Source organism: Scylla paramamosain, chromosome 22 (genome assembly GCF_035594125.1).
Source record: "Scylla paramamosain isolate STU-SP2022 chromosome 22, ASM3559412v1, whole genome shotgun sequence".
Lineage (NCBI taxonomy): Eukaryota > Metazoa > Arthropoda > Malacostraca > Decapoda > Portunidae > Scylla > Scylla paramamosain.
Window position 1 is genome coordinate 14,640,872 of NC_087172.1, and position 11,558 is coordinate 14,652,429.

The 11,558-nt window shown below is 45.3% G+C and overlaps 1 protein-coding gene across 5 annotated transcripts in view; it reads left to right on the top strand.

Annotated features, from left to right (window-relative positions):
• The window catches only part of LOC135111654 (protein split ends-like), a 77,734-nt gene that overhangs the window by 1,173 nt on the left and 65,003 nt on the right, over window positions 1-11,558 (top strand). For 4 of the 5 annotated variants that reach the window (XR_010273857.1, XR_010273858.1, XM_064025180.1 and 1 more), the window contains exons 2-5: window positions 3,756-3,891; window positions 6,027-6,479; window positions 7,128-7,376; window positions 8,202-11,558. The exon at window positions 8,202-11,558 is cut by the window's right edge and continues 537 nt beyond it. Coding sequence is in view for 3 of the 5 variants with exons in the window: in XM_064025180.1 (XP_063881250.1) it covers window positions 3,802-3,891; window positions 6,027-6,479; window positions 7,128-7,376; window positions 8,202-11,558 (4,149 nt within the window). In the remaining 2 variants the exon portion in view is untranslated. The remainder of the gene's footprint in view (window positions 1-3,755; window positions 3,892-6,026; window positions 6,480-7,127; window positions 7,377-8,201) is intronic. The other variant, XM_064025182.1, reaches the window with a different exon arrangement.

An 11,558-nucleotide genomic window follows, 5' to 3' on the forward strand; every position in this document is an offset into this window, starting at 1 on the left:
CATGTCATACCTTACTGTAGCTTATCTTACATTAATATCTTACCCAAACTTTAAATTACTTGCCTTACATTACATTACAGTACATTACATTACCTTATGTTACAAAAAGATATCTCAGTTATTAGTAATTAAGGAAAGGTGTGCCGGTTACCAGTGATAGGGTTAAGGGGTGGTGACTGGGGGTACCTCCTGAGCATAAAGTATGTCACTTGGCATTGAAATCCTTGTAAGTTTTTTGTTGGTGTAAATGTTTGGTATTCTGTGAGTTTTGTGAAATTTGGGTGAATGTGTCGGGCAAACTCAAACAAAGCATATATTTTTCTTGTTTCACAGACTTAATTTTTTTACCTAATTGCTTTGAAAAAAATACCATTGGAACTTAGTTGATATATCTATAGAACTTACTTTTGTTTTATCTTTGAAAAATGTGCAATTTAGGAGACTGTCAGCTGGCCCAAGTGATAGAAGAATAGCAGATGACAAAATTTACAGAGAAAAGCTATTTCTAATGCGAATCTTACATGCATAAGCTCTGCAACTCCTGCCACGTGTGTTGGCATGCGTGTCAGGCTGTGATGCAACAGTGCTGGGTATGTAAATCTCATAGAGGAACCCTATTTTTTAAATTCCACAAAAGTAGGTTTCTTTACCCAGTAGTATGTGGCATTCCAGACATGTTGAGTGAAAAAAACTAATTCTGTCTGTTCCAAAAGTATTAATGAAAAAAAATACCCTGAGTCGTCCTCATTAAGAAGCCGCAGCAGGCCAAGATTCAGAGCTGGATGAAAGTGGAGGTGATGTGTGGACAGTATTGACTCAGGTCTTGTATACCACAGATAGATAAACACACCACATTCTCCACAGACTGATAGATCATAATTACCTAATACTGGTAGATTATAATTACCTAATGTTCAATATATACACTACAGAAACATGATAAGAAGCAAAGCAGATATATTTATGATAGGCTAGGCTCTGTACTCTTTACTTATAGTATTTGCAATGTATATTACAGCAGAACTCTCATACATGACACCAGCTCCTGACTAGGTAAATGACAAAAGCAGTATAGGTTAGGTATAGTATATGTTTTAATGGTTGTTCAGTGTTATATCATGTAGGAGACTTCATAACCTTACTGGCCACTTGTTGCTAATATGACCACCTCATTAACCCTTGTAGCAGTGAGTGTTGTGGTGGGGTAGTGAGTGGATGGTTGGTTAGCTTGGTTATGGAGGGTTAATACTTTTCTGCTGGTGATTGTGGAAGGTTGTTACTGTTATCTTGGGGTGTTGGTGGTTGTGAATGGTTGTTAGTCTGTTGTTAGGGTGCTGGTGGCTGGTTATAGAGGGTTACTTCTTTCCTGTTGTGATGCTTTATGATGTAAGTGTCCAGCTGTGTTGGGTGTCTTGGTTGTGTAAACTTGAAATTTGAGGAGGGAGCCATCCAGTGGAAGTTGTCAGTGTAGCCTTGTGTTCGACATTCTCACACACACACACACACACACACACACACACACACACACACACACACACACACACACACACACACACACACACACACACACACACACACACACACACCATTGAAACTTGACACTTGAAACTTGTGTTGGGAGTTGCCCAGTTCACAGTATGAGTCATTAAGGAGCTGTAAAGGAAAAATAGACGAATTTATAGGTGAGGATGATAGGTAGATAGGGACTGCTACATGTTGATCTGTTGGCTTCTTGCAGCTTCCCTTATTTTCCAGTGTTCTCATGATGGGTTGTCATGGTCTGTATTTATATTTGTAGAGTAAAGCAGGGTGTTTACTGGCAGATTTCCTTATGGGGATGTCATTGAATGTGATGGCAGATTCTGGGTATCAAGTTTTTGGAGTATTTTATCCAATGCTTATAACAAAATGAATAGATTGATACGTTAATAGTTTTTGACATTCATTAGACCAATAGTTTCTGTGTATCACTGAGGAGCTGATCAGGAGCCAGGGGAGGGGAGTATGGTGGAAGAGAGGAGAAGAGAAGGAAAAGTTGCTACTCAGGTGAATGGACTTGCTGGTGGGTAGGATTGAACCACTTGGAGAGGAAAGATAATCAGTACATGGATGTCAGTGATGTAGGTAGATAGGTGTGAGTGATGAGTTGGCCCAAGGAGACTACCTGGTTATGGTGAATGTTGGAAATCTATCTTTGCAACAGCACTTCCCTTCTCCTCTTGAATGTTTGCTATCCTTCCAAATTCTCAAGTTCTTTTCTTCTTTCTCTTCTTTTATCTTATTGCCAACCTGATCTTTGCTATCCCTCCTAATTCTCAAGCTCTTTTCTTCATTTTTGTATTTTCTCTTATTGCCAACCTGTTGCTTTCTCTTCAGTTCAGTTGTTTAGTTGGGAAGTTTGCATTTGTTCCTGCATTACATCACCACAAACTGTCAGGGTGCTGTAATGTGTGGATGTATTGCTTTGCTGGCTGTTTCCTCTTGTAAGTGTAATTCCAGGCAGCTTACCAGTTATAATTTAGTAAGAAGTTTTGCTTGAGTGGCCTGGAATAAATAGACAACTGGTGGAGATTAGTGAAAGTTGGGGAAGAGCCTTTTGTCCTGCATTAAGGGTGTTGCTGGTGATGTAAGATAGAGTAATGCTTCAAGAGTGCTTCCCTATACACATCACATTACTTGAAGCTTGAGTGCTGAAGGATTTGTGTCATGTTATTCTTATACATGTAGATTTGATATGCCATGAGGCAGGTAGTGTAGGATTTGATTTATTATGAGTGTTGGACTTAGGAGGCAGGCTTAACAGGTCTTTTTTGTCATAATACACTGCTGTTTGAGTCACCTGGTGCATCTCATAAACTTGTAATGGCGGGATGACTTGAGAAGTTTGGTGAATGTTGCTTGGAATGGATGGGTAGGTGGCAGGGCTAGAGGGTGGTAGGTGGAAGGGTGGAGAAAGTCATGGAAGACCTTCATCTTGCTGTGGAATCATAGAGGCTGATGGTGTAATGGTATATCAATGAGTGTAGCATTTGCATGGTTGGTTGTGCTGCTTAGTCACACCACAGGCCAGCACTCAACACCACAAGCACTCATGTGGCTCCCTCCATTCAGGTGTGCTTGAGTGTGTAATGGACAGGTGGTCAGCGGTTAGGTTATCCACCACCACTTGTTGCCTTGAGTGTTGTTTTGAAGAGGTTGTGTGTGGGGGAAAGAGTCCTGGGAGTGAAGTGCAGTATCATGGACTTATTGGTAGGATCTTGAAAATCCCCAAAGGAGACTAGAAGATTGTAGTTTTTATCACTTGTACTGCCATGCCTTGCTGTGAGTGTAGAGACTGAAGTGTGATGCATTAGCCCACAAGTGATGGGAATGATGATAAGTGACAGTCTTGGTGAAAAGGACAGTGCTGAAGGAACTTTGAGGGAAATGTACCTGTAGAGGTGTTTTGTGGTGATCTTGAAAGGACCTTGTATTGAGTGTACCAGTGGTGCATAGTGATCTGCCATTCATGAAGGTTGTGTGTGTGTGTGTGTGTGTGTGTGTGTGTGTGTGTGTGTGTGTGTGGGTGTGTGTGTGTGTGGGGAATGACCGTCTCTTAGGAATCTTGTGACATGCATACCAGAGTGTAGTAGTGAGGTTTCATTCATTGTCATGTATGGAAAGACAGTAATCATGTCATGTATAAAGGTGTATAAGTAATGTATTAAGAATATGTCAAGTGTACAGTTACTCATGCAGTGTTTATTCCCTCACAGGCATCATGGTCATTAGTTATATCATGAAGTGATCTCGTGCAGGCGTATGGAGCACAAAGGTCCATACAGCACCATGTCACAGCCCTCTTCAGACAAGAGTAGAGATCCTTACCACGCATCATATGCTGATCACCAGGTGGGTCACTTCTACCTGCCCCTCGTTACCCATGGCTCATGTGATGCAGGGCTGGGTGGGAAGGCACAGGAATGCATGGCTGGCTGAGGTGTCTCATGGGAAAGTTTTCATGCTTACTTTTTTTGCATGTGTCTGTCTGTCTGTTTATATCTTGTGTGTTTATAGTTCATGATGGAATGCACTGAAGACTTTGGTGTTTTATGCTTTGTTGTGGAAGTGTCTGTGCATCCACTGCCTGTGTCCTGTGAAATGTGCATGATGATTTGTGAAAAGTAAAGTTTATAGATAGAGTCTTGCACATGTTCAGCATTACTTATTCAGGCCAGATGTTCTGCTGTTACCTTTGACAGGTGTGCCTTTTGTGATGGTCTGGCTTTGCTACCTGCTTAAATTTGCTGCAGATGTGGTTCTCTGAATTCACTGAAAGTGTCGTTAATGCATTCCAAGTCTTTGATACAGTTACAAGACATGACACACTGCATGTATTGAATTGAGTGGTATTTGTGTATGTATACCCAGTGAACCTTTACCTTCATGATAGCAGTCATCCAGTCTGTCTGAATAACACATACATATATGTATGAAAACCATACTGGTGTAGTGAGTGAGTGCAGTATGGGATGACATGGCAGGGGAAGGCAGGTACACTAGGGGAGACATGAGGTGGGTGTTGTGTGGGTGGCCTGGAATAGACTGCCAACTGGCAGATTAGTGGAGGAGGTTGGGGGATATCTTGATCCTTTAGTAGAATCCCAGAGGCTAATGGCAGTGGTGGTGATGGGTAACCTTACAATGGTGCTGTGGACATCAGAGCCTGAGTGTGGCCCTGTGCTGCTGGTGGTCTAGGTCAGGTTGTCACAGTGGCCTCTTTGTGAGAGATTTGTTGCTTTAAATACTAAGCTAATGTGTCTAAATGTGTATTTATGCTTTGCCATTACACCAGCTTCCTCTGACATGAAATAATGTACCAGTTTTACATTCATAGCTCATTCTTGCACTCTGTGACCTACATATTTGATTAATTGTATTTATTTTTTATTTTATTATTTATAATCTTTAATACAGTATTTAGTCATCAGTCATTTCACAAATGAATGAGCATGACAGATGAGTCCCCAGCTGTCCTTTGCAGACACACACACACCGTGCATATCACAGTCATGCCATCCTTCCATGAATCCTTCTCTCGTATTCTACTCCCTCTCTTAAAGATGATGATCCCTTTGGGTAGATGCACCCCACCCTCTTTTTTCTCTGTCAGCATTGCATTGTATGCACTGTCCCCTGCACACAGCTTTTAAGTGCTAAGGTTTCCCTCACCTCTCTGTTGGTTTTCTGTCCTTAATTGTGTGGGAGGCTTGTTTTATCATGGGGTAATGCAGTCAGATGTAAATTCATTGTCTCACCCTCCCAGCTCCCTGACACAAGGATAGCTTTAGTGTTCACCTTGTCTTCCTGAACTGGATGAGGTCAGAGTAAAATCATCAATGAACAGCACATTGATCTGTGTGTTGTAAGTCAGTGGGGATCTGCCTGAGTGTCCTTGCAGTGTGTTCCTGAGCCAGGCAGAGTCCATGTTAATGTTACTCACCTGTGTACTGGTCACCCTTAAAGCCATTACATTATCAAATCCTGGTTGTAGAGTGGAATAGGAGTTGAGAGTACATGCATGTTTTTTTTAGTATAAGTAATTTTTTCTTAATTTACAAAGCAATGCATATTTCATCAATTTAATTTTACTGTAGAATTTTGAAGATTTGTTGTTTGTTGTTAGTCCATGAGAGACAAGTGTTGTTTGTGGGGAGGGAAAAAAGGGATGAGATCTTTACAGCACTGTTAAAACTGCCATCAAGAGGAAAGTATTGGGGGAAGGGGGCATCACTGGTAGATACATGAATACAGCTTTAATTTCATGCTGCTGCTTGTTGTAGATTTGTCTGGCAAACTGATAGTGTACCTCTGTTTGGTGAAGATGATGCCTTGTACTTGCAGTGGTAATCTGAAGTAGTCCCAGTGTTCTTATTTCCTTGACTATTAAGTTTGGTTCTCTAGTTATTGTCTTTATATTGATGTGTCAGTGCTTCCAGGCAAAGTCAAATTACCATCATCATTATTTTCCTGTTTGTGTTGTGCAGGATATGATGTTGAGTGAGGATGAAGAGGAGAGTGCCACCTTAGCCGAGCCCATGACGCTGGAGGGGGCCAAGCAGCTGGCACAGACGTCAGTGGTGGTGCCAGCGACCACCCCCACTCCACCGCCCACCTCTCTAGCCTCCATATCCCCTCCACCGCCACATCCTCTTGTCGCTCCTCTCACCTCTCCACACCACTCCACACATCACCATCCTCACCACCACCACTTGACGTCCCCGCCGCCACCCCACCATCATCACCACCACCTGACCTCACCTCCCCCGCCGCCTCACCATCACCTCACTTCCCCACCGCCTCACCACCATCCCCACCTGACGCCTCCACTCCCCCACCACCACCACCACCACCACATCTGGGGCGCCACTCATGAAGAGGAGGAAGAGGAAGAGGAGCCACAGGACCTGCCATCGACGGTGGACATTCAGGCAATTAGAGTAAGTGTCAGGTGGAGGTAGTGGTCTCTGAAGGTGCAGGGTGAAGTGGAAGTATAGTAGGGGTCAGAGGTCATGTAATCTGCCGCAGTTGTCTTTGCTGTTTTGGATTTTTCTTTGATTTTTAGTCCTTGTATTTGGTGATGGTCTCCTTAGGCACACCAGAGGACTTAAGGTTGAGGGAGGAGTCTTGTAAGGTTAGGGAAAACACTGCCATAAGGTTCAGGAAAACTCTTACAAGGGGGAAAAACATGAGGTTGAGGAAAACACTAAACACTGTGGAAACGAGTGTAGAATGTTCCTTGACTTACTTTTTGTCATCACTTAATATTCTCCAGTGTTTCTTATAGGAAGACTCAAAGTGTTAGGTTAAGTATTGAATTCATCATGTTGTAAGAGCTTCACTGTCACTAAAGTACTTATTTCATATGTAAAAGGGTCACTGGCCAAGGAAAACCTCCCTATTAAAGAACAAGAACTAACTCCTACATCCCCCATTGTCTCTCCCCCCTGTACAACATTCTTCATCCACCAACTTTTCCAGAGGTGATCAAGTTAGGCACATTTCACCATTCCTTATTTACTCTTTCCCTTTTACGTGACTCCATTAAAGACAAAACTAACTCCACCCATTTCTCTCCCCCCGTGCAGGATTCTCCGTCCCCTGACCACTCCAAGGGGCAGCTGGTCACAATCAACGAGAATTGGGACAGTGTGGAGGACCAGGAGCAGGGTGAGGAGGAGTCCGAGGCTTACGAGTCAGACACGGATGGTTCGGAGAGTGACTCAGACTCTCGCCTCAGCTCCCGGTCTCGCTCAGCGTCCCGGGACAGCATCAAGTCGCGGTCGGCCTCTCGCTCTCTCTCGCCCTCCAACTCGAAGTCAGACAGTGGGAGTCAGGTGGGTCTTGGTGCTGTGCGTTTGTTTTGGCTGCCTTTTGTCTCTCTGTGTATATTTTCTTCCTTTCTCTTTTAGTGTCTTATTTTCTCTTACTTTCCTTTTCTTTCTCTGTCTTCTTCTACTTTCCTTTTCTTTGTCTATCTTTCTCTTTTACTGTCTTTGTATTCTTTCTTACTTTCCTTTTCTCTCTGTATCGTTATTTATCTTTTGTTTCTTCTTGGCTCTCTCTCTCTTGCTTTCCTTTTGTCTCTATAACTTTTATGTGTGGTGACTTCATTCTCTCTCTCTCTCTCTCTCTCTCTCTCTCTCTCTCTCTCTCTCTCTCTCTCTCTCTCTCTCTCTCTCTCTCTCTCTCTCTCTCTCTCTCTCTTTTAGGATATTTATGATTTCCTGTTTTCCATTTATTCTGGTCTTATAAATATTCATGTTTATATTTTATTGGTATTTACTTGATATAAATTATTTTGTATTTATGAGCTTTAATTTGTTGAGAAATTCTATCCCACTTTTCTTTGACTTTAATTCATGTCATTGTTGTTCTCAGTTCTGTTTTTTTTAGCTAATTATTAAATAAAAAATTTTATTAGTCTTTCATATAAGATTCTTAAGTTGCCTTAAGACCACCATTCATGTCAGTATTCCTTCAGAGATCTATAATTTTTAGATACCCTCTAGTTCTTATTGTTGTTCAGTCATGGTCAGAAGTTAGTTAACGTGCTGCTCTCCCTTCTGCTGTATTTAGCATTGCCCTCCATCTTAAGGCCTTTGATCTGCTTGCTCATAGAATCTGTCAGCAGTCAGATTTTGTAAGAAGATTGTCAACAGATCATGGGATTTAAGACTGACGGAAAACACAAAAGCAAAGTGGAAGTGAGTGCAGCACTTCTGACAATGACTTTAGCAAGAGTAGCTGCTGATTCTTGCCTGCTGCCCCCCCAGGACTCTGAGTCGGACAGCTCAGACTGGAGCGACAGCAGCTCCTCAGCCTCTGACGACGAGAGGAAGAAGGAGTACGAGGATGGAGACTCCAGCCCCATGAACAAGCCACTGCCACGTAGGAAGCCTCAGCTCACCGCCGCCAAGCTCACCCTGAGTGATGGCTACCGGCGCGGCCCCCGGGGTGATGGCAGTGGCACCTATAATCCCGGGGGAGCAGGAGGAGGGCGAGTGGCATCCCCCTCGCTGAAGAACTCCTCGTCAGTGCCTCACATGCTGGACAAACACAAGCCACCGTCGCAGTCGTTCACGTCCCCCAGCGTGGATTCCATTATGAACGTTGGGTTTGGGGTTGGTAAGACCACCAAGCCCCCGCCCCCGGCAACGGCGGCGGCAGCGGTGATAGTGAAGAGCAGTGGCAAGTCGAGCATCTTCAGCGACGACGACACGAGTGAGGGAAGTGACGTGGAGAAGGGCGAAGTTGTAAATAATAAGTGTGTACAGTTGTCTAAGGTTGAAGAAGTGAAACAAATACTCCCAGTGCCATTATCAAAGGGGCCGCTCACCCCTCCAGCCAAAAGTGAAGTGCCAGAGAGTAGCTTGCACCCCTGCACCAAGGAGGGGAGTGCCAGAGACAGCAGTAGTGTGAACAAGAGTGCCGCGGACCTTGGTGCTGGAGACGATCACAGACCAGACGACAGAGGGTCAGAGGAGGGCGGTGGTAAGGTCAAGACTGCCAGTGTGGAAGCCAAGCCGTGTGTCACTCCCCCTAACCTGAAGGTGGAGGATGGGAAAGGGATCTCCTTCCAGCCATACAGACAGAGCAGCCCATCCCCCACTGAGAGGAAGTGTGAGGTGGTGCCCAAGTGGGACGAGGACAAGGGGGAGGAGAGCAGAGGCTCCAACGTGTCTGTGGCTGAGCTGGAGGAGCGCCGCCGTGAGAAGGAGCTGGAGCTGAACCGTGAGTTTGACCGTCTGCTGTTCAGCACCAAGACTCTCAAGCCAGGTGAGCAGCCCAGGACTCTGCTGCTGGCTGGCGAGTCGCGGAAGGCTGGCGACGCGTCCCCCAGTGACACCGCCAGGCCTGGCAAAGTGTACGAGTCCCCCAAAGCCAACAGGGTGTACCCGAGTGCCTCTCCCCAAGCCAGCGGCAGGCAGTCCAATAAAGCCTGCCCGTCTGGTAAGACTGACTTGCCCAGCAGTGCGGCAGGGCAGTGCACAAAAATGCTCCAGGCAGAGACTGTACTTCAGGATGTGAAGGACATAAATACTCATGATAAGAATAAGACAAAGCAGGAAACACCCACCTGGCCAGAAAAACAGAAAGATGTGCAGAGTGATGACCTGTGTAAAGACTCTCTTGAGGAGGCAGGTTGTAAGAATGAGCCCCAGAGAGGACTCACAGGGGACGGTGCCCTTGACAGGACTGCTAGCAAGGAGGTTGTGACTGAACAAAAGTTTTGCAGAGATTCTTTGTTTGAAAACTTGCCGAGTAGGGAAGTAATGAACGGGAGGAATGTGAGTAGTGATTGCTGTGTTGAGAAGAGGGGAAGCAAAGACTTGGAGGTGGAGAGGAACTTAGCAATGGAACACCAGCCGAGCAGAGCACATGTGAAGGAATCGTCTGTGGAGAAGTGCCCAAGGAATGATGTGCTGTCTGACACGCTAACCAAAACTGTGTCAGAAAAGAAATCAAAGGAAATGACATCTGAAAAGAAAGCCATTGAGGAAGTACATGATAAGAAAAACAGTACTGGCATGGGTGGTGAGTGGAGGTCATCTGGGGACATGGAGTACCAGCCTGCCACACTCAAGGAAACAAGTGGAATAAGTAAATTAGAAAATAATCATTCCAAAGACCACCTTGAAAAGAAATCCAAAAGAGACCTGAACAGTTCTCACAGAAGTGCCAGAAACGATATTTTTGATAAGCCAAAGCAAAGCAGAAGTTCGTACATTAGTAAGAGGAGCACCAGGGACTCATCCACAGACAGGAAGTCAAACAGGGACTCTTCACTGGAAAAGAAGATCAAGGAGAGCCCAGAAGACACTTTTGGTGGTGCAGATGTCCATGAAAGCAGACTAGAGGACACTCCCAAGGCCAGTAAGCAGAACAGTGAAGCAGTGGATGACAAGAAGCCATACAGAGACATGCCATACATAAACTGTAGTGCCAAGGTTAAGAGTTCAGAGAAAAAGCCAGTCAGAAACTCCTCCCCTGATAAGAAGTCAGGCAAGGGTGCAGGACCGGAGAAGAGAGCTGGGAGGGAGACCGGATCTGAGTGCAAGGCTGAGGTGTTTAGTGACCACCATAAAGACTCAGCCCAGGGGAGGAAGTCTAGCAAAGAGACCTGTCCAGAAAAGAAGCCAAATAAAAATGTGCCTCCTGACAAAAAGACACACGAGTCTGCAAATAGCAACAAGAAGCAGAGTAAGACCGACTCAACAGACAAGAAACAGAAGTCTGAGGAAAGGCTGAACAGGAAACACAGCAAGGAACCTCACGGGGAGAGAAAGTCACACCGGGATAACTCCTCGGAGCGTCCAAACAGCAAAGATGCCTCACACAAGACCATCAGCAGTGAAGGCTGCAGAGAGAGTAAACCTGAGAGGGAAGTGGACATTGAGGGAGGCCAGGACCACCACCTACCAAGGCCCAACAAAGACCATAGCACCAAGAAGAGCAAGGAACACAAGGAGCACACCACAGACAAGCACCACACCAGTCCTGAGAAGCCATCAAGTAAGGACTCCAGCATGGAAAAGAGAATTAAGAAGGATCTGTCAAATTCAGAGAAACACAGAAGGGAGGACTCCTCTGACAGAAACCAGACAAAGGACACAAGCTCACAGAACCGATACAGCAACGAGGCAGAGTGTGAAAGGTTGCCCTCCATCGTGTCATCCGGGGACAAGAAGCCCCTGAGAGAGCCTGGTCGTGTCAAGGATCTGGATTTCATCAAGAGGATAGCCAGAGACCACAGCTTGGACACTTCTTACACTGTGAACAACATCCTCCACAAGATGTCCTCCAAAAAGCAATCCATGAAGGACGGCAGCAGTCGCAAGAAAGTGAAAGCCGAGAGGAGCGCCGAGAAACACCACGAGAAGAGCACCTCGATTTCTGAGAGGTCGCCCGCCTCAGAGAATGCCCTGAGGAAGGACTCCGGGGGCGACATGTCTTCCCCTCGTGAGGTGTCCACCAAGAACAAGATGACCGGCGACAAGTGGGATGAGTTCAGTGAT